The 23,372-nt window shown below is 51.3% G+C and overlaps 1 protein-coding gene across 4 annotated transcripts in view; it reads right to left on the minus strand.

The window, feature by feature from the left end:
* LOC144128584 (uncharacterized) overlaps positions 1 to 23,372 on the minus strand; it is a 114,105-nt gene that overhangs the window by 40,887 nt on the left and 49,846 nt on the right. For all 4 annotated transcript variants that reach the window (XM_077662097.1, XM_077662098.1, XM_077662095.1 and 1 more), the window contains one exon: positions 12,964 to 13,108. In XM_077662097.1, the coding sequence (XP_077518223.1) occupies positions 12,964 to 13,108 (145 nt within the window). The remainder of the gene's footprint in view (positions 1 to 12,963; positions 13,109 to 23,372) is intronic.

Here is a 23,372-nt window from a genome sequence, read left to right on the forward strand (position 1 = left end):
TATCGTCACTGTGCAGACGCCTTAAGTGCTTGTCTTTAGTGAATAACCACTTGATTTTAGATTTTTTTCCGGTTTTGCGATAATAGAGTTACTGGATGAGTTACGCGAGAACGGGCATTCGCGCCACTTCGTATTCGCTAAACAAAGTACATTGAAACTCATTTCGCAGAAGAATTCCCGCGCTTATCCTGACATATATTTAGTGGCACAAGCCGTTATAAAAAATGGTGGTTTTTTGATGAAAGGAAATGGTGCAGTAACTATCTCGCTTCTCGGTGGACACCTCAACCACGTCCTAAGGGAAGGGAGGAAGGTGCGAGTGAAAGAAGAAAGAGGTGCGGTAGTGTAGGGCTGCGGAACAATTTCGACCCCCTGGGAATCTACCGTGCGCTGACATTGCTCAGCACACGGACGTCTAGACAGCGTGTGCTGTTTAGAAAATCGCTCGCTTAATATCGGTACAGAGAGTAGGCGACAAGGAGTACAGTGGCAAAACCCAACAACAATTTCAATTCGTTGTTTGTAATAGTGGACAGGAACATGTGAAGCAGACTTGAACGAACGACACTGAATACGCCACGTGGTCAAATAACAGGCAGGCAAAGACTGAGTTAGAATGGCCAGTCGGATTTTCATTGCTCCATATGCGACCTGCACCCGTGTTCAAGCCTTCGAGGCTGGTCTTCCACAAAGCTCTGACTAGTTGCGCAAAAATAGAACAAGTTCCGATTGTCAAAAATTAGTGACATACTGAATTTTCAATTTCGAGGACGCTAAGCAGTCTTTGAACAGAGTTTTCAATGTTGTTAAGGAGCTCGCCAAATCACGTACTTGCGCTCCTTCTTGGATTCCTCATTTAATCTGGTAGTTAAACGCTTCTTGAATTCCTGGATTAATCTGGTAGTTAAAACACCCGAAACCCATCGGGAGAGTGCGCGCTTTGCCACAGTCGGCATTCGCAGGCACACACGCGCGCATGCCTAAGCCCGGCGCCGATCACGGCCCAATTCCTCCTCGGTCACATGGAGCGGAAGCCGCGCGGCGAAAGGTCAGCGCGGCCCGTATCCGCGCACACGCGGCTGGCAAAAGATCGCGCCGATAATCACCCGGAGGAGTCAATTATCGCGCGCCACTTAATGGCGAGCCTTTGTACGCGGTCCCATATCGCACAATCGGCGCTCCTTATCATCGGCGTGACGCAACGTTCACAGCGGCGCGCCCGTCCGGAGTCGAGCTACCGCAGTCGCGGGCGGCCAAGGTCGCTCCGCTTCCGGGCGGACAGAAGGGGGGGGGGGGGGGGGGGGGGGGGGGGGGGGGGGGGCAGAAGGGACGGTTCGAAGAACGAAGGCGCACGTCCCGAAAGCACGACCGACTCAGCCCTCGATGCTGCGATGCCCGCGCACGCAACCGCACCAGCTTGCGTGGCCGCCACGGAGATAGAGAGGTCGTGGCCGATGGCAGGAATTTTTTCCGTTCGCTGCGCGTGGCTTGTCAGGAACGACAGGGCGTGTCTCAGTATTCCTAGGTAGAGTCCTACAACCATCCGGAGAGTACGCCGTGCTTGCGCACTTTCGGCCAACGCGGGAAACAAAATACAAAAACGCGCGTTCTGTGCAAGATACTACCGGTAGAGCGTTTCTTGGAACACTATACACTCAGCGGCTTTGTCTCGAATTCAACGGCTTCAAGATAGCGTAACTGATTAGAATCAATCCTCGGCGGACACCTGAACCGCGCCGTAAGGGAAGGGATAAAGGAGGGAGTGAACGAAAAAAGGAAGAGGTGCCGTAGTGGAGGGCTCCGGAATAATTTCGACCACCTGGGGATTTTCAACGTGCACTGACATCGCACAGCACGGGGGCGCCTTTCAAGTTGAAGAAGTGGCAAGGTTTTAACGTAGTTAAATCGAGTAGACGAGCTAAAGCAAGTGTTCATTCCTCGCCTCTTCTTTCTGGCATCTGCATGTGACGCAACCACGTTCCTGGCTCTTCATCTTCACGCCCTCTCTCCACTCGGCGGCAGCTGGCGCGACGCCCTCCTCCCATTGGCTGCAGCTGGCACGACGCTCCTCCGAACTAACCCTAGTTACTCCGATGCTTCACACGAGATTCGTGGTTCGGTTTGACCCCGTTGTGTTTTCGCACCTAAAGAAGTCGTGGGCTTGGTGGATCGCAGGCAGTCGGGAGTCAGACGAGCTAAGGAAATGTGTGGGAATAACGCGGCAGTAGCTGAACACTCTTGCGCGAGGCCTGCAGTGCGCTCAGCCCAAACGTTGGCGAGGAACTGCTCTCCGAAGCTCGAGCGAGAGGTGCGGCGGGGAGGGGGGGGGGGGGGCACTTTCTCGCAAGGGCTGCCCGCTGTGTACGGCCGCCCAAGAGGGAAAATGATTTGATTCCGGTTCGAGAAACCTTATAAAGGGCTGATCAGTGACTCGTGACATCGCGAAGAATGGCCTTGAGGCTACCTGCAGCTGGCATTCGTTCCTCCCAACGTGGATGCTGGTTGCATCTAGAGCATCGACGCTTCGTTTACAATTGTAAAGTTTTCGGTGAGGGTGAACTCGAGCAAGATAAGCTGCAGCCTTTTCAGTTTGGAGAGCATGTCAGCGTTATAGAAAAGGGCGAGAAATCCATAAAGCACAGAGCATGAGCCAGGAAGTAACTAAAATCAGCACCAAATAAACAAAGACTGAAGTAAGGGCCTCAAAAGAAACGGTGCTTCGTTTAGTAACAAAACCGCACAACTAGTGGTGATCACAAGAATTAAACACCATACACCCGATATGCCTGCGCTAAACCAATCCGCTGAACGTGAGTGCATAAGAAGGCTGCAGCAGTACTGGCAAAAGTGAGCTTTATACTGAGTAACATGTAACTCAGTATGCTCAGTAACAGTATACATGGCCAACGTTCCCCGCCTGTCTAAAGATGAGAACAGTTCCAGCTGGGTGAACAGTGGCGATGTTCCACCCAGTGGAATTTCGGGGCCGCGGAAAGCAACCCCCTCAGTAGGGTGCCTCGAAAGGCCAGCGCAGCGGTGGCCAGGCATCGAGGCACCCTACCCGTCGGCTGCGAGGCTCGCCACCTGGCGGGGGGTTAGCGGCGAGCGCCGAAATGCGGCCGCTGCGAGCGAGAAGAGGCGTGCTGAGGAGGAGCACTACGCTGGCTTCAAGGCGAGCGACGCCGCGCTGCCAGCAGCGACACCTGTCAGGTCGGGTGGCGCCTTATCGGCCGGCGCATCGCGTCCTTCGCCGGGCGAGCGCTTCCTCGGCGGCCGGCCCTCGGGGCAGCGATAACCCCGGATTAGCCGCGGCGGCTAATCCGGAAGCGCTTTCTCGGCCAGCGGATCGAGGCCGGCGCGCGCTTCGCGGAGGAGCCGCGGAAGAGCGACGCCGCCCCCGCGGTGCTGCCCCATTAACGAGGCGTGACGGCGTCCTTACGGCAGGGCTCCATTAGCGCGACGCCTCCAGCGAGCGACCCCCATCTGCGGAGGGGTCACGCCGCGGCCATTGTGCGCGGGCAGGCGGGAGTCGAACCTGCGAACCAGCGAGCGCCCGCGATGGCTAATGACGGTCGCTGCCCCAGCAAGAATGCCGCCTTCCCTCGCCGTGTTCATTAGGCGGCCACGAGGTGACGCCTCTGTGTCCAGATCGCAGGCTCTGTCGCGCAGCCACGCGCGAGCAGCCGTCTCCGGCGAATGCAATCCCGGGCTATCGCCGCTGCCCCGCCCCTTGCGGAGACGACGGCCATGGCGGAAACACGTCGAGAAAGTGGGCAGACCGGCCCGGAGCAGGCTCTTCTGCGCGCACGGAAGCGGGATGCGCGCGGGCACGCCAGGGTCAGGCGGCCGCTCGCCTTGGACGCTGGCCCGATAAGCGGCCGGCAGATTTATGGCGCTCGCCGCGGTGGCCCCCTTTTATTGGCCCATAGCGCGCTCGGCGTCCTTGCGCTTCCGCCTGGTCATTAATTGCGCTCCAAATCCGCGCATCCCCACCGGGGGTCACCAAACGGCCACCCCCCGCCGGTAGCGTCCTTATCGGCCGCGCATCGACACACATGCGCACGCCGTGTCAAGCAGTGGCGCGGTCATCGGTCGAAGGACGTCCGCGCGATGCTCCCAGGCGTCGTCCGCAGGCTCTACCCTATACCCGTGTCGCCTTCCTTGCTCGCACAGTCGTGCTCGAATCCCTTTCCATCCTCGCACCAGCGGCCGCCTAGCGCCAAACAAGCTTGCGCAACGTCGCCTCGGCTGAACAGCGCGTATGCCCTTTTTCAACGAAGGAGAACGGGCTGGCCGAGTCCATCTTGCCCGCAACCTGTACACCCCGCCTACTGGACGAGAAAAATTCAGCTTTCCTGTGGCGGCTGCCCGAGTAGAGCAATGGCCGAAGGAGAAAAACTTGCTGGCAATGAAGAGCCAACTCGGAGGTTTTCGGAGCATGTATCCTTCCAGGGAACAAGATAAACACGTAAGGCGAAGCGGCATCAGAAGCTGCATGCAGTCGGATCAGCATCACAGCTCCCCCGCAAGGCCCCAGGAGAGAGCGCGGGCTCTGCGTCGCCGTGCTCAGCTCTGTACCACCGGGCCCGCTGGCCAATGCATTGCTTCAGGCTGGACGGGATAGACAAGATCACGTGATATATGCGCCGCCTAGTGGCGACAGCTTGTAGCAGTGGCTGCGCGCACTTAACGACCTCGCGGTTTCGCTTTGACGATCCGGGGGCGGTCAAAAATCTGATATGTCGTATCGACCAGCACAGTCGCGTTCTCGAAGTCTCTATTTTTAGTTATCTATCAGAATTTAGTCAACCAGCTTACTAGTTTACACGGCTCACCTATTTTCTTGTCGCCGAGCCAGCTTTACGTTTCAAGAAGCCAAATTTTAAGTATTAGCGGGAAGCTGTGGTGAGAGACGTACCCCGTACAATCGCATAATATTTAATTACGATAAGTACCACTGAATTAGCTTGAACCTATGATTTTGAAAAGAGGAAAATCTTCGCTCAGTCCCTGCCTCCTCATCTGCTGCGGCTCCACGTAAACACTGCGACGGCGGAGAAACACCTGTGTCCGAAAAATGGTGCCGAAACTGGGACTGTACGAGGATGTCCACCGATAATCTGTGTAAGTATGGAAAATTTAATTACGCTAGTGCTGCACAGCCAGCCATAAAGAAAACAGGGCGAACGACTTTACGAGATAGACAAAAGCTAGTTTTCAAAGGGTCATTAATCACAATGCATTTCGTGAACCCTCTTCTCAGAAAAAAAAAATGGGGGGGGGGGAAGGGGGGGGGGGTTCTCCGTGGTTTCCCACATAAAATCTCTCGTCGAGAGGGTAAAGGTGACCGGCCTCCCTCCGACCAGTTTCTACATTGCGTACTCTCAAAGGGACTATAAAATATATTTGAACATCCAACGAAATTATCAAACAAAACTAGGGCCGTAATAAATTATAAATTTGACACAGGAAATTTTTTTTAATAAGCTCTATTCACATATGGCCCCCGCTGACAACCTCACACCTTACATAAACGAGCAGAGAGACGAAATTTTGAAGGTACGAAATACTTGCCGAAAGGTTAACGCACAGGCTGCCTCGAAGGCAGGAAAATGCAGGAAACGTGTGATATTTTACACTGAATTTCGAATACACCCGATTCAAGTGGGGTCGTCATTAAAGTCGGGGGCTCCTTAAACGACCCGGTTGTCCAATTAAGTGTTTTGTTTTGTGCTATCAGAGGACACAGTAAAGCCGAGGTGGAGGCGTCTCGATGGGTTGCACACTTAGTGAGCCGCATACGCGAAATCGCACGCCCTGCACATTAGTGAGCCAATCTTGTCCAATAAGTCTGGCTCCAGCGAGCTTTGACCCCCGCCCACTCGCATGTATCTTTCTATTGCACTGCTAGTGGTTGAAGAAGCTGGGCGACAGCAGAAACAGTAGAACTCCGCCCAAATACCAGCTGTGAACAAAGTAAGGAGAGCGCACTGAGTCTATACGTTTCGGCCGCTGTTGAACCGCCTTTTATTTTATTTATTTATTTATTTATTTATTTATTTATTTATTTATTTATTTATTTATTTATTTATTTCAGAATACTGCAGGTCAGTGCTTGGCCCAAGAAGGAAACTGCCTTGTATATTGTCCCGTCCTTGATAAACCAGTTTTGTTTGTTAAGAAGTTGGAGTGGCTGCCCGAGTCGGCAATGTGCCGCCGGAGTAGCGGGCGATGATACGAAGTGCTCTTCGTACCGCTAATCACCGTGTACGATCACTGAACAACGTGTCATCGCGATGAGCATCGGACCAGTCCAAACCTGCCACCCGTCGAAGGTTAACTCCCACCATCCCGTTTCACGTCCTCCCTGCACATCGGGATTCTGATCACTGCCGCGCTTTTCTGTTCCTCGTAAAAGATGTTCGTTTGCGTAGAAATCACGGTTGGTATTTGTAGAAGTGTATGCTTAGCGAAGGAAGTTAGCCCATTGCCGGCAGTGATGCTAATCCCCTTCCTGTGAAGCTATTCTTGAAAGATCGCTTCTGTTTTCCTAGTCAAGCCGTATAAAACTAAACACCCAAAAGCAAATTCCGCCTTATTCCTAGACAGATCAGAGGTAATTTGTATTTTAAAATACAACCTTGTCCTTTTCTTAAAAGGGAATTAAAAGGGGCGTAGGAATATCGGGACAGATTTTTCTTGAGTCTATACATTTTTATATGTATTATCTATGTCACACACAAGAAAAATTCCTTCTGGAATCGGAACTATATCTGGATGTCGAACACTCCTGACGCTCCCGTCCCGCAATATTCACCTCTCAAGAAGAGTTTTGCATTCTGGGAACAACTACGAAAAGAGTAGTTCTTCGTGGTGGTGGCTTTTCATACTACAAAATATTTGTTTGGGCACTAGTATGAATGCCGTTTGATGCAAACCTCCCAGTTTTTCTTTCAATAGCTACGGAACTTTTTTGTTCATTGTCACCTTTGCAGCTTGGCATTATTCCTACTCTTGAGTCAAATTTCGATACTCTGGCTTGTTTCTGACTTTATCACTCATTACAGAACACACTCATTAAAACGCTATTACGCCTTCCCCACCTTCTCCAAGAAGGGAAGGCTGGGGAAGGTTTTACACCTCCCCCAGCCTCGCGCTCAGGCACACGTTCTACCTTACCAAGTACTCAGTGCGACGCCCCTCCTGCGGAGGACGCCAACCTCTTTACCACTCCAGGTGCGAATGCCCCAAACCCCTACCACCAAGCCTCCCATGCCAAATTATCGCCTCCAGCTCTGCCAATGGGAAGCGGCCATTTCCAGCACAGACCCGGACGACCAGCGAAGACTGATCGACAGCCCAAGCCGGACTGCAGTGCTAATGGGGCCCTGTACTAAGGGTTCCATCCTCAGGGCGCTGCATAACCTAAGACGATATAGTCTTTCAATCAAATTCTTCAATACCTTTCTCCCTGCGTCCACTGTTCCTAAGAAAGCAGCTAGGAAATAACTTTTAAGCACAAAATGCTTTTAGCTATACCATCCTGCCAAATTCAGGCGATCATCACCGAACCTCACGCCATACATGAGGGCGGACTTATCCGATATATTTCAAAACTTTTCGTCCGAATGCTGTCCACAAAAAAAAAAAAAGAAGCCAGCCCTGAGAAGGAACAGATAACCTTCGCTTCCCGCTGCCTTGGACCACTCGGCCATTGCAGCAGCCTCTCGTAGTCTGAATGGTAGCCTCTCGCGGTGTGCTTTGATATCGTCGTCTTCAGCGTTTTTCATCTGTATCCGAGCGCGCTGTGAAGAGCTAAGTAGATGATGAGGGAGGCTCCAAGTCTCAAGTGAATGCGGCTACCACCTTCTATGAGCCGTCCCAGAATGCACTAAGCCTTTTCTGCAATAAATTTCAAGTTTACATCTGCTCTCTATATAGATCGTTAGTTTTGTGACGTGTAAACACAAACCTTATGACTGTAGATAGATAGATAAATTTAATGAAACGAAGGCAAAGAGGTCGGCCAGAGAGGTTGTTTTCCACCACAAACCCTGTGGCAGTTTCAGATTATTACAATACACACTGGTTAATTCAAACTTCAGAGGACCACATATTTTTATTTGAATTACCAGAAGAGCGCCCTAATGCCATCCATGACAACATGTGATTTTCTTTACGGATATCTATGCATACAGATGCCATTTTGGAACTACTTATCCACGGAAATGCATCTAAAAGCTTTAGCACAACATAAAATATTGGCGAAGGCACTGACATGTTTACTCGACCAGCAGTCAACATCTCGTTGTGTGGTTGAAGAAAGGTTATCAGTAATGCACTGGTTTACTGACTAGAGCCACAGCAGTTGGGACCTCGGGGGACTGGAGAAAACGTCCTTATTATTCGAAAGTCGAAACACTGAAAGGCTACAAAAAAAAAAGCCGTTTTGCAACACACCAAATTTAGTTTATGAAAAAAAAAAAGCAATGTTAGTTTGCTTTTTAGTGAAATCTGCGCGGCAATGACAGTTTCTCGAAATTAAGTCTTTCTGTACTGCATGCAAACTGTCGGAAATATCAAAGCAGAACTGCTGAAAAACAGTTATGCCTTCCGCGGCCTCCTTTGCACGAGCGACGCGGTAGAGCTTTCTCACAAGTACAAATTATCTGTGCTTGATTATTGCGAGCGTACCGTATATGCTTTTTTTTTACAAAGACATCTGTGAGTGCCTGAACTCACGAGATCGTGGTCTCGCCGTTGTCCGCAGACACCCGCCGCGGTGGCTCGGTGTGTTAGTGCGTTCGGCTACTGATCCGGAGTTCCCGGGTTCGAACCCGACCGCGGCGGCAGCGTTTCGATGGAGGCGAAACGCAAAGGCGCCCGTGTGCTGTGCGACGTCAGTGCACGTTAACGATCGATCCCCTGGTGGTCGAAATTATTCCGGAGACCTCCACTATGGCACCTATTTCTCCCTTTCTTCTTTCACTCCCTCCTTTATCCCTTCCCTTACGGCGCAGTTCAGGTGTCCGTGGAGATACGTCAGACAGATATTGCGCCATTTCCTTTCCTGAAAACCAATTTTCATTTTTGTTTTGTTTTCAAAGGAAAGAACATGCTCCATGAGATTTTTTCTACAAATCTGGACCAGTGTGTCACTGAGTTTATGAACGGATCCTGGGTAAATGTTGGGACCATGTAGCAACCACCAAGCAGGACTGTTTCAGGCGCACTGCCGCCTTTTATCCACATTATTACAAGATCGGAAGTAATAGTGTGAGATGCAAAGGTGGTGACAGCAGCCCAAGCATCGGTTCGAGAGGCGTGTCTCGCGAACGGAGAGCGATAGTCTTTCTCGCCTTCTGCTGAGCCATACAGCTGGACCGCGCCTCTCTGCTGCATTACAATAAACAATGGACAACGGTAGGTGTTTGTTAATGACGATAAGAACACTGCGCGACTTTGCGATCGTTTCGATAAACGGTTCCAGTCATGCATTACACAATTCAGTCAGTATTGCTCCCGGAAAAAGATAGATTAGACAAGGCTCACGAAGAAATGTGCCTATGCTATAGCTTAGGTTATCGAAAAGTAAATATCTACTCTAGGGTTAGTCCGCTGCTGCTTGCGCATTTGCCGGAGGTGAAATTATTCTTGCGAGGTTTCCTTTTTTTTGCTGTTTTAGTTGCACGGCCGAAAAAAATTTATAGGCTATCTGTTCGTCGAGAGTAGGTGTAAGCATTAAATGTATGGCAGGAAAGGGCGCAGCGCGTTCTAGAACGGTTCATTAATGGCGATAGCCGAATTCGGGTATAAAACAGTCCTCCGGCTACTGGATGTGCTGGATGCCAGCACTACTCTAAATTTCTGTAGCTTATTAAGTTTTGAGTATACAATAACAGCGACCTCTTCCACTTATGCTTAAGAATTCGAAAACATTGCTAGGTATCAAGAATCCTGCACGAAATTATCCCCTTACTAGCAAGTCTTGCCAACCGTTTAACACTGCATGAGCTTCGCCAGTAATCCTAACCGCGCTAGGGACCATGGCACCCAATTATTGCTTGACATTTCCTCAAACGAGCCTCGCATCGCTTGCAAACCTTCTAGCGTTAATGTAGGAGAAAGAACACCAAATTTTGACGTTGTGCGAAGCCTCTTCAACAGTTCCTGGCAATACAAACACTTCTTCCACTACGTATCAGTTGCAGCTGAAGCTTAGAAGGTGTTTTAAATTATTAATAAAATTAACCCGCCACTAAATTGCCTAGATATCGACTGCAGCGTGATGCTGACTGCAGAAGACTACAGTCAAAGTGTTATTTCGTATTAGGCCCGGAAAGCAAGGGACAGTGACGTCATCAAGCAAGCTGTGCCACAGTTCCACAAAAATTTCAGTTAAGAAACTCGAAATCAAAATAAGGAAAGAACCAGCAGCCAGTATTAGCACAAAGTGGCGCCTCATATGAGCATGGCAACAGGTTTCTACCGGATATCCGCAACTTTTTTTTTGCTAAGACCAACGGTTCATCTGAATGTCCCAAGTTGCGTTGCAACCAGCTAGCCTTCAAATTATGCGGGCCCTATACGGTGTCCTTCGCAGCTTGTATGATCAGAAAGCTCTGAAGCCGAGCGAGATGTTTCTCTGGTCATTGTGAGCGCCTCTGGGCGCGCCTCTACGAGTTCGCCAGCCCTCCGAGATTTGTACACGTCTCTACGCTTCGCTGTGAGCGTACGTGCACGTTCTCGCATCCGCCAAAGAACAGGTGCGTGCATCGCGGTGATTGCTGTACACGACAAGGTGGCGCGGGCGTTTGTATGGTAATGATCGGCGTCGCCAAGAAGGAACCCGTGCTGTTGCCCAGGCGGCGCCGTGTAGGGTGCCTCGATGCAGGAACACCGTGACCGTTCAATTGCGAAACAAAAAATACCGCCCACGGTCACTTGGGTCCCGACAAAAAGATGCTAAAAAATAAATTAGTTTTCAGGATAGCAAATGGTGCATTAGCTGTATCACCCACCGGTGGACACCTCAACCGCGCCGTAATGGAAGGAAGGGAGGTGGGAATAGGGGATATTCAAAGTTCCGCAAGTGCGCTTTCCTGCATAACAATGTTGCCCCAGAAAACGCGGCCGACCATGTGTTTCCGGAATAATTTCGACCACCTGGGGATCTTTAACGTGCACTGACATCGCACAGCACACGGGCGCCTTAGCATTTTTCCTCCATAAAAACGCAGCCGCCGCGGTCGGGTTCGAACCCGGCTACTCCGGATCAGTAGTCGAGCGCTCTAACCACTGAGCCACCGCGGCGGGTTCTTCTTTCACTCCCTCCCTTATCCCTTCCCTAACGGCGCGGTTCAGGTGTCCAACGATATATGAGACAGATACTGCGCCATTTCCTTTCCCCAAAAACCAATTATTATTATTATCATGTGTTTCCAGCTGAAACAGAGCAAGGAGGACTAGCTTTTGTGTGATTCTTCCAAAATACGTTTCTTACAATTCTATCCACACCCTTAGCGCCTGTCCTGTAGCCCGCGCAGTTTTTTTATAGAGAAGTCAGCAATCTTGTGTGTGGCAACATTTTTATGTGGGAAGCGCACTTACGAAATTTTGAATATGCCCTATATTAAGGAAGGAAGAGAGAAAAAGGTGCCGCAGTGGAGGGCCCCGGGACAATTTCTACCACGTGGGGATCTTTAACGTGCATCGACATCGCGTACGGGCGCCTTTTGTGTTTCTCCTCTGTCGAAACGCGACCGCCGCGGCCGGGTTCGAACCCGGGTAGCCCTAACCACTTAGCCACCGCAGCGGTACATTTCTAAATTTAAGACAAACGGAGGAAAACTTTATTGCGGCGTTTAGTGACGTGCTTGCAGTCAGTTTTCCTGGACACCCACGGACCAGCGACATCGCCTCTGTCACTGTCACTTATCATCAGTATTTTCCTTTTTTTTTACTGCCACTAAACCATGCCAGACGTGGTTAATTGGAGAGACATGTGAGAGGCCTTTGCCCTGCAGTGGGCGTAGTCAGGCTTCTGCTGCTGATGATGATGAAACCATGCCAGAGACAGTGGCTTTATATCATGGCGCCAGCGCCTCTAAGTTTATCCGACCTACAAGCATTTTACGCATTCCACAAGCGGAGGCAGCATGTCAAACCGGGCGCGAAGCGTCATATTTGGTGGTGCTTTCTTCCCGCCTCCTAAGTGAGAATGAGCAGGTGAAAAGTGGGCAGTGTCGAACGTTGGCATTTCGCTGCCTAGCGGTCAACGCTCGGCCCAATGCTGGAGCAGTAGCTCCACTCCGGCATTTCCGATACAACACGCTTCTTTGCAGAGCCAAACATCGTCGCCTATGCACCTCGAGCATTTCTCGGAGCGCAGTTTTCCCTACAGCGCATGAAGTTTTGTTAGTCAGTTTGTCATGACTACAAAATACGCGCAAAAAACGGCGCGCACAGAAGAGCAGAGACTACACGAGCGTTTGTCTTGCCGTTTTCTTTTCCCTACAGCCAGTGCTGCGATTGTAATTTAAACGCACAGAGGGTGGCAGGTGAAATGGCACTGACAAATACTCGCTCGGCAAATACTGGACTTCACATATCTGGAATGCCACGATACCGCTTAGAAGAAAGAAGAAACGTGTTTTTACAGTATAGACCTTATGGCAGGCCTCATGAGCGGGCTCCCTTGGGTCTCAGTTTGAGTGCGGTCGCAACGAACATTTTATATATCCGGCTAAAAGCTTACCAAACGAGTGGCTCGAATAAGCCACGCCCGCCTGAAGGCAAGGGCGCAGTGTCTATTCCTCATTCTGGCAATCAACTTATTCCATTCTGGGCAATCGCAGGGAATGCGAGATGCTATAGGTACAGCGCAGTGGCAGAGTTTGCACCTTGGTTCCTCGAGTACACAGCCGAGAGAGAGGGAGAGAGAGGGACACTGCACGCACTCACCCTTGTCCGGCGAAGGCGGCGGCGACGAGGGTGGCGAGGAGGGCGGCGTCGGCTGCTCGTCCAGCGGCAGCCGCCCGGGCTCCGACCGGCCCCGGCTGCTCACCGACAGGTCCACCGGCTCCAGCTGGATGGGGGCGCACGCCGCCTGCGCCAAGACGCAACACCTTGATGCACCTCTGCCGCCGCTGACCGCTGTATACGGTCCCGCGTCATTTGGCGCGTTATCAGCAAGGCAGGCTTGCTTTTCCCGTCTTTTTTTTTGCCATCACGCGCGCGAAGACTGCTGCAGCGCGCAAAGCGGGGCACGGTACGCACACCACACACAGTGGGGCCGTTTGACGTCCATGGTTATCGTTCCGGCTACGAAACTCGGAATCGAAACCCGGCCCCGTCCACCGGTAGGCTCGTACAACCCTGGCGCTAGCAATGAGCTACCGGCGACGCAACATCCGGCTAACCTCCGGGGCACGGAGCAATGGGAGCAAAGTGTCGCCAGGCGAATGCATTCGCATCTAGTGAGCAGTAAAGAGAAATGCTCGGCAGCGAGAGGGCCCCGCTGGATCTTTCTCTGCGGAGTTAAGCACGAGTAGGCCGCCTAGCGCGAAGCATCAGTCCGAAGAGCACTGGCCACCTGGGCGGGATGCGCGCTCTGTTCGCTCCCGCGGTCCCCGCGGCAAACAACGCGCTTCTCGAGTAACAGAGAGCATACCAGTGGAGCACCAACACTGGAGTACTTTTACAGCGAAAGCAGTAGTAGTGCCATTCCGAAAAAACCCCGAAGCAAGTATGTGACAGCAAAGGAGTGAAACGTCCACCTTCCAGAAACGCCACCCGGCTTCTCACCGAGAATCCCACGAGATAAGTCCTCCACTCACCTTCTCACTGCACCCACATACTACCTTCACGCCACCATGATGGCTCATTGGTTGTGATGCTCGGCTTCTGACCCGATAGACGCGGGTTCGATCCCGGCAGCGGAGGTCGCAATTTGACGGAGGCGAAATGCTAGAGGCCCGTGTACTGAACGACGTCAGTGCATGTTAAAGAACTCCAGGTGGTCGAAATTATCCGAAGCCCTCCACTACGGTGTCCCTCATAGCGTGAGTCGCGTTGGGACGTTAAACCCCATAAATCAAACCTGCTTTCACAAGGCCTCCACCCATCCCCACCCTCTAGCAGCCCCCACCCACCGGATGCCCACTCTCCGGCCACCCGCCGCGGTGGCTCAGTGGTTAGGAGACTCAGCTGCTGAGCCGGAGGACCCAGGTGAAACCCCGGCCGCGGCGGCCGGAGGCGCCAATATGCTGTGCCATGGCAGTGAGAGTTGAAGAACCACAGGTGCATTAATCCGGAGCCCTCCGCTACGGCGTCCCCATAGCCCAATGTGTCGCTTCGGGGCGTCAAAACCTACAGCTGGCAATGTACAATTCTACTCTACCCACCTCCACCCTCCATAAGCCCCGCAAACTACAAAGTCACGCAACAGCGGAACGTACAAATGACGGCGAGATCAAATTTACAGACGCAGTGGGAAGACGACCTGCGCAAAGCGAAAGGCAAAACTTGGACGACGCTTAGCCTACCCTTAAGACTACAATGCGATATCATTAGATATTCCTCGCGCGCAAGTAGACTTTCTCCTTCGCCTAGGTTCTAACTATACGCCAGTGTACGCGGATTGGTCGTTCCATACTTCACTGCTTTCTTTTCGGCCGAAGTGTGTGAATGTAACCGGAGTTCTTGAATTGCCACCGGCCACGGAAAGGGCGGGAGCAGCTTCCCAAAACCCAGCGGGCACTCTGAACACGAATACGCCTAAATCGGAGTAAAAAAGTAGTAGGCTGCCCTCTAGCGCACTCCCTTTTATAAACGGGGGTGCGCTAGAGGGCAGCCTACTACCTTCTAGCCTTCTAAAGTTTTCTAGAACACAGTAGTTATGGCGCTCGGCTGCTGACCCGAAAGACGCGGGTTCGCTCCTGGCTGCGGCGGTTGAATTTCGATGGAGGCGAACTTCCCGAGGCCCGTGTACTGTGCGATGTCAGTGCACCTTAAAGAACCACAGGAGGTCGAAATTTCCGGAGCTCTTCACTACGGCGTTCCTCATAGCCTCAGTCTCCTTGGGGCGTTAGACCTCCATAAACCTAAACCAAACCTTTTTACTCCTTTCCGTTTAGAGTGGGACCAAGTTCTAATAACGTCACAAGGTCACGTCACCTCTCTTGACAGCCATTAATTTCCATCTGTTACGGTGGGCAGGTTGTGATGACATCAGAAGGTCACGCGACCTCTCTCGACCAATCCCCGTGGCCCACCGTGGCAGGTGGGCCACCTGCATTTTTGTGACACGGACGGACGGACGGCGGCTTTTCTCGAGAACAGAACCTCCAATGCTACCGGAGTAAAAGCCTCCTGCTGCAGCAGCTTCACCGCATAAATTCGTATGAACATCTTAACTTTTTTTTTTCTTCAGTTACGCACAAGACGCAGACTGAAAGCGAGCCGCTAAGCAGACCGTCCGAAAGAAGCTGTCACATTCACGGTGGCGGACACCGCACAGTGGAGGGTTCTCAATTCACACCCCGCCATTTCTTCACTTGCCTCAGTATCGTCGCAGTGACACCCGGGGTCTTAACGCTGCTCCATCTCTTCGGCAGTCACACCGATCCTTTGGTGTCCAGACTTACCCCCTCTGCCGAGTGCCTTGGTGTTGGGCAGCAGAACTTGTTAAGCTCGAGGAGTGTCACTCGGGCAGAGGCGGTGTGCCGCCAAAGGTCGCGCGGCCCAAGACGTGCTCGGAATGGCTGCGCCGAAGGACGCGCATCGATTCTGCCGGGGACCGCGCCTCTCTCGACGCTGCGCCTTTCCAGGGGGCCGCCAACTTCCTCGTGGCGACGCAGGAAAATCCGCTCGCGGCCTCCCGACAGAGCCCCCTGACCTCAGGGCGCATGCGCGGAAATTCCTGAGACTGAGCCACGGAGAAGTACAACAGTGCGCGTTAGGCAGCGGCCAGAGCACGCGACTGTCTGACGGCAGGCAGGTATGCTTCGTTTCAATAGCATTGAAAGCGTAGGATCGCTTGCAGGCTTCATGACGCAGGTTTCTGGAGAAGCTGTGGCGGGCGACACTACCTGCGGGCGTGTGGTGTCGTATGTTTATGGAGGCTGCGTGTAGGTGTGAGAGAGTAGAGTCCTAAATTCAGAATATCTGTAAGCACGTTAGTCGCGGGGAAAGTTGGCGAGGACTTGGACTAGAGCTTCTTCCCTTCGCTTCCGGGTGCATTCCTATCTTTTCGCACTCTTTAATTTCTTTAAGAAAGATATACACTATAATATCCGACATATCTTTACTTGAATACAAACATACGAGCCATTAAATCTCGCTCACACATCTTACAGTTGGAATTTACGATTACGAAACAAACCGTATGAAGTTTGCACGTATACGAGCGTGTCGAAGATACCTGCCCTCGATAATCCAGAATTTGTACAAACCACTTGAGAAGAGACGTCGAAACCGGAACACACTTGATTTTCGGTTACCAAACGGCCTAAGCAGTACCTACCTCGCATCATTCCTCTATGCGAGACTCGCAATCTGCGCAGCCACTGTAATGCTGGGACGCTAGCCAACGTTGGCGAGAAATGCCCGGAGGCGCACGCTGATGCTCACGGACCGACGTCCTTTGCGGTTTCTTGAAGAAGTCAGGTGCAAGTGGGCCTCGGCCACGTCCGGAGGAAGCACTTCGCGGCCAAGTAAGGATTGCACCTCAGCTACAGGGGCAAGAGGGAAATATGATGCAGGCCTCATTTCCCTCGAACAGTAGCCAATGAGCCTTTCAGAGCTTCCTAGACCCGCAGTGCAACCTCGCCCCGCACCGCCGGAGGGAAACACGGCAAGACTGGACTCATCTGCCTTGCTGCCGCGATGCAGACGGTTCCCAAACATCACCATCAGCCCAACTACGCCCAATGCAGGGCAAACTTTAATGAAAAATCCTATATCCTATCAAACAGGACTTTATAGGAGGAAGCAGGTTCCATACGGGTCCGGTTTGCAGCAGATTGGCGTATACCGGATCTGCCTGCCGCCAGTACGGGTTTTAAGGCGACAGCGTTAAAGGCTCCGTTCGCCAGAAAATCCAGCGTCGGCGTTGTGAGCAAAAAATCACTGACATGGCTCTGGCAGGCGGTAGCTGGCAGCTGACATGGCCGGGCACAGATTGGTCGTAGGATAGTGCGACCTCGCGTGACATGGCCGATTTGGGAGAAGCTGCCAACTCGGGCTTCTCAAATCAGATGGGAGGCTGAGGGGAATGGAACCCTCCAGCACCCTTCATGCTTCCCTTAGGCCACGCAGGCATGGTTGTTGGCTTGGTTAAGTGGGTCTTTATATGGGCATCGACCCACTAAAGCTTACGCGTCATACCCTTAAGGCGGAGCTTAAGTGCCCCCCCCCCCCCTAAAAAAAAAAATTAAGGGTCAAGTTTAGGGCTGATATAGGGAATATTTGTCCCGTTAGGAGCCTATATAGGTTTTACGGATCAGGTTTCGCCGTCATAGGGGGACACCGGAACTGTTTGGCGCCTAAATAGGTTTATACGGGTCCGATTCTAGCGCTCAAATCGGACAGACCAGACAGGTTTACAGCTTTAACAGATTGAAAGCTCTCCGTTTTCACATGCGTGGACAAGTGGCTGTGCATTAAAGAACTATCCAAAGGATCGAATCTATGAACGCAGCTAATCTATGAGCGCAGCAATCAACAACTTGCAGCATAGAAGTGAAAACAAGAACGTAGGCTTTCCTCAGCACTGTGAAAAATATGCTCGAAGTTACTGAAACCCAGCACCTGGCCACCGAAATATGTCGCTTCACCGCAGTCTACGCAGTGCGTGGGTATCTATGGCGAACGCGCCATCTTTCCGCGTCGGCCAAGTGGAAACAGCTGTGCAAAAGTAATGAAACACGGGAAAGAAACGACCAGAAAGGACTGAACCAGCTTGTAAGAAAAATAAAAAGAGAACACAGGGCTCCTTTTCTACGATTTCCTTCGCTTTTGATGTGAACTATCTGAGCTGTCAATCGTTCAACGTTTCCAGGTACGCTAGTATATCTAAAATGCTCAGTCGGAAGTACGGGCAGCGTTACTCCGTTGGCGGGGTGTGAAGCTAAGTGACGCATTATGCCTGGAAGTTCTGCGCCAGAGCTCCGCATGCAGCAAGAATTACATACGCTAAGAGAGCATGACCAACTAGTCATAGCTGAGAAAACTACGACTATGAAAATAACCCAACTACGAAAATAACCCAGCAGCGAAAAAGTGCAGTAAGGCCAGATATCCAAAAAATAGCAGACTGGTTCCCCGTCGCAGCTGCGGAAGTTGTTCGCTTGACTGGGGCAGTTTGGCTCAGTTTCGGGCACCCAGATGAACAGCTCAAAGAGTTGCGGTCTGTGGTGTGGATTGTGGGGGCCTACACCGCATGAATATGCCGCTGTGGCGTGGGTGTGAGTGCCGCCCAAGGACATCTGGCATCGGCACAGTGAAAACGTTAAAATATCGCATATCGACTGTATACAGCGCTATGCTCAGTCCCACACGACCTGAAATATTTGGCAGGGCTACCATCTGTAGCATGTTTCTAGCGTTAAAAATTTTCTATTGTTTTGCACATTATTCCCTGCGCCAGGTTTTCTGTTCACCGCTTCCACAGAGTATTTGCAACTTTTGAGTGGGGTTAAAAACCACGCGAAGGGATTATCTTTTCCAACCTGTCAACGCTGGTGGGCTAGGTTAATTCAGTCCAACTTTATGTGCCGCACATTGTTGCCCGCTTGATGTCTTTTCGAGAAACTCCCAACCCGGTACTTCGCGCGTTCTTACAGATAAATTTAGCTAATGCTTTGCACACACTGACTGTGTCCTCTAGCTTTTAAGACCATCCTTAGTTATGGGAGTATATGCGCGAGGCATATTTTGCTGTGCGCTTTCTCGCAGGACGTTTTTAAACAGAATTTTAACGCGAAAACGTTACTAGTCCTATCACGGGAAAAGCCGGTGGCGTGCATGTGTGTACTCGCAGATGGTACAGAAAATCAGAGCGATGGCAAGCGCTTATTACATTTTATTGCTACTTGGAATGCATGCTAGCTATTCTATAGCTGCGAACGTTATTCCATCCAGACGTACAGGTCCTGCTGAATATAGTCCGGATACCATGAACTCGCGTTTGTACCCTGATCCAATCGGCTCCATTCCTGTTGCTTGAGGTTACACCTATCATTTTCTTTTCCATAGCTCAGTGCGCCGAGCGTGCATCGATACTGCACATACCAATTTCAGGCTCGAAAGCACGAAGACAACGGAAAAAGAAGCCGCAGTGATGTCACCACGCGTTTCAAACTCAACCATGGCGCGCAAATTCGTGACGTCAAGCTTGACAGCGACGTGCGAAATCCAAGTTCGCAGAATTCAATACCGAGCTCCTGCGTTTATAGAACGTTTTCACGCTCCAATCGAAAAAGAAGACATGTGGGGGATTCATATTTTAGCTGCGCGAAAAACAGGACAAAGCGAGAGACGCGAGACAACACAAGCGCAGGCTATCAACCAGATTATTAATCTCAGAGTAGCTATGTAGGCGCTACACGCGGCGAAAAACACAAAACAGTAAAAAAAAACACATAAAAACCCCAATGGCAATCCTTTCCGCTCGATGACAGAGAAGGAGAGTCACTTCATCTTAACAAGGCATAGGAGTAACAACTCTTCATAGTAGACAATCTCCAAGCACTCTTCTGGAATGGAACGCACGCAGTTGCCGCGAAAAGGTGTCTCCTTGTCTAACAGATTGACGGAGGGTGATGAGCAGCACGAGTCTAGTTCCTGCCTGATCGGATATGCTTCCACCAGCTCCCTGCATATCAGATCGGGGTGGCTAAGCAAGACACTTGTCTTATCCAAGTGATGGAAGCAGCCTTTGTATACTGTCGGCAATGCAAAGCACGGTAATTAGACGACACCGCGCCTTTCACACACCTGCGATGTTCTAACAGTCACTTATTAACACAGCAGCCAGTCTGGCGAATGTACTTCTTGCCGTACGAAAGCGGGACATTACAGAAAACATCCGTGTCGCAGTCGACGAGCGATTTCATACGGGCTATCGGGCACCTACCTATATACTTCTGGCATTGTCATCGTGACGTTCATGCTTGTTGAGCCCACTCTTCCTAACTTGTTTTTCGCAGTGAAAACGACATTCACCCCATACCTCGTCCCCACCTTTTTCAGTCTGTGTGAAATGTCATGGACGTATATGGAATCCCCACAATTCTTATTCTTGACCACTGCGGCCGCGTTTCGATGGTGCGAAACGCAAAGGCGCCCATGTGCTGTGCGATGTCGGCGCACGTTAAAGATCCTCATGTGGTCGAAATTATTCCGGAGCCCTCCACTACAGCACCTCTTTCTTCCTTTCTTCTTTCATTCCCACCTTCCTCCCTTCCCTTACGGCGTGGTTCAGGTGTCCACCGAGATGTGAGACAGATACTGCGCCATTTCTTTTCCCCAACAACCAATTTAATTAATTTTTCTTGCTTTTAAAACATTGCACAGCGCGAACCGTCTTCTTTCGGCTTTTAAAGGACTGCGCCACTTCCAGCCCCGGCCAGGGTCCTTTCAGATATCTGAGCAGTATACGGGTGTTCCGGTATGTCGATGATTTTTTTGGTCTTTCTGTAACAAGGCTTCCCTATGATTGTTAAGGCTGTCATAAAGTATTAAAAAAAAAGAACGAGGGTCTTAGTTTTACCTTTGAGTTTCCAAAGTCAAGTTTTATCCATGCAGTTCCTTAACTTGATTGGTTTGGTTTGGTTTATTGTGGTTTAACGTCCCAAAGCGGCTCAGGCTATGAGGGACACCGTAGTGAAGGGCTCCTGAAATTGAGACCACCTCACTGCGGCTCTCAAGCGTTCCTAAGGAGTCACTGGGAGACTCGTGGTGGTATGTTGCGGGAAATATAATTGCCAACGCATGTCGGGTGGTGCCTTACGTCGCTCTTGGCATTGCCGATAAATACTTCCTCAGTATTCGGGTATATATAGGCCGTTAGCTGCCGTGCTTTGCCAACTGGACTGTCGCCACCTCCACCGCCGAATGCCACGCCCGCAATGTAATCCCCTTTTGAGTGCGACTTCTTCCTTCCCCTGCTGGCTGCGGCTCGCACACGCGGGATCCACACTTGATTATTTTCCAATGGTCGGGCGCGACGCTCCAGCTCACGCGAAGTTGGAAAGGACCCATTTTACACCGCGCCTTCTGTCCTTGCGTTTGCACACATGAGAACAGCAAATAAACATTACGCAAACAAGATTAAGACAACCGATGCAAAGAAGCCCACAAATCGGCCGCAAATGAATTTAGAACATAATCGTCTGACCGACTGAATTCATCTCTGCCGCCGCTCTGTTCTGTACGGCCAGGGCGGAAACGAGTAGAAAGTAACAGTTTTATCGTAGCCCTCATAGAGTGTGGCACCTGTAAACGCTGTAGCATGCCATCGGCTTCGGTGTCTATTCAACCGCACTTCCAGACGTGACAGCCATCTACGTCCTACTGATTAAGTGGTCCGACGTCCCCTAGGAGGTGCTAGTAGTCCGCGAAAAACTCCAGCGCATGTTCCCAACCATTCAGGTGCGACACAATAAAAAATAACGGCCCATCGCTGGCAACCGAACTGACGAACTCCGCATGACGAGCGAAAGAGAAAGGTACGTCGCCAAAGTTTCGTCCCGTGCGGCCACAACTGCGGCATGCAGCCTGGCGTAATGCAGCGCTCATAGTGCAAGCGCGGTTGCTCGCATATCCTAACACTCGAAAGGCAAAAATCTGCAGCCCTGGTGCAACAGTGCATCATTGCGTAGCTGAAGTTCACAAAGGCTGCACTAAGCGGCAGCGAACACAACTGGCGCACCGTTTGCGAGGAAGACAGCACCAGAACTGCAGCGCCGATTGCCAAGCGCTTTGCCGCGTTCCTTCTCAAAGTAGCGCCGACCGCGAACATGGGCGGCAGCGGGACGAGCAAGGGTACCCGCCCGCTCCTGTCGCCAACAATGGCCCATCTGGCGACCCCGGTCCAGATGGGGGAGGTTGGGCACCGCGGGGCACAAGTCGCGATCGCCGCCACTACACTTGGCGCGTGCGTTGCCCTCCCATAGCGATCGCCTCCTGCAGATGCACCCGCTTGACCGGCCCAAGTTGTGTGCATACCGTGTTCTTGTTACGCACACTGGAACCGCAGTGTTTCGCGCGGTAAGGGGAAAATAAAAACCGACAGTGTGACCGCGGCGGGAGAACTGATGTTGTTATGGGGCGCGATTCAAGCAATCTCAGCTGAATGAAGGTGCTGCTGAGAACCAAGCGGCAAAAGACACGAGATTCAGCACATCGAAAGTAGTTTGTCCCATTTCGGTGCTGCACGGCATTAGATGACGTTATTCGAGGATAACGGCTATTAAAATCGGAGGATAAAAAATGCGGCAGGCAAAGTAAGAAGTAAGGCGTGTAAAGTGTCTGACTTGAATTGTAGTTAAATTTTATTTTAATTTATGTGCAATAATTCAGTTTCATGGCACCACTTCAGCAGTACGTGTCCATCTTTAGAAAGCAAAACAAGAGAGAGAGAGAGAAAGACGGAAAGGCAGCGAGGTTAACCAGGCAGCGCCCGGTATGCTACCCTACACGTGCGAAGGGGAATGGAGCTAGAGATAGAAAGGAGAGCGAACAAAGGGAGATGATCAATTTTCCACATGTCCGTTGGCCATTACTTGCGGGGTACACAGGGCACACACTGATATTTCACAACCTTGCACTCAGTCCTGAGTCCTTCAAGAACTTCAAGAAAGCAAAACAAAGTACGCGTCCGATAAATGTGAGCAAAGAACACGGCCGAGCAGTAGCGGTACGAAACTATCTCTGGGGCCACGGCAAAGCGACGCAAAACGTGACCGCGGCTGATATTAACGAAGTGAAAGACACGGTCCTCGCAGGCGTCTCGAATGTCGAGCGAAGGCACCAACTGCGTCCAAGCAGCTCGCGGGACAATCACACCACGTTTCCCCATGGATAGCTTTTTGCTAAAGTTAGCGCGAATGTTAAAAAAAACAAAAAAAAAGCGAATAACGTGTTTGAATGGCACACAGATTACCACTGTGAGCTGTTAGTTCTCACTCCTGATACGCGGCAAAGAAAAAGCACCTGGATCGAAATCGCCCGCCAAGCTCATTCGATGTAGAATGCTCTTTTGAATATAATGACAATAAAGAATGATATTAGATCTTCCAGTGTGAGGCCGACTGCTGTTATTCGACCGCCGATAGCTTGGCGGTAGGTGAGATTGCCCGCGGAACAGG

The sequence above is a fragment of the Amblyomma americanum genome, chromosome 4, assembly GCF_052857255.1.
Source record: "Amblyomma americanum isolate KBUSLIRL-KWMA chromosome 4, ASM5285725v1, whole genome shotgun sequence".
Classification (NCBI taxonomy): Eukaryota; Metazoa; Arthropoda; class Arachnida; order Ixodida; family Ixodidae; genus Amblyomma; species Amblyomma americanum.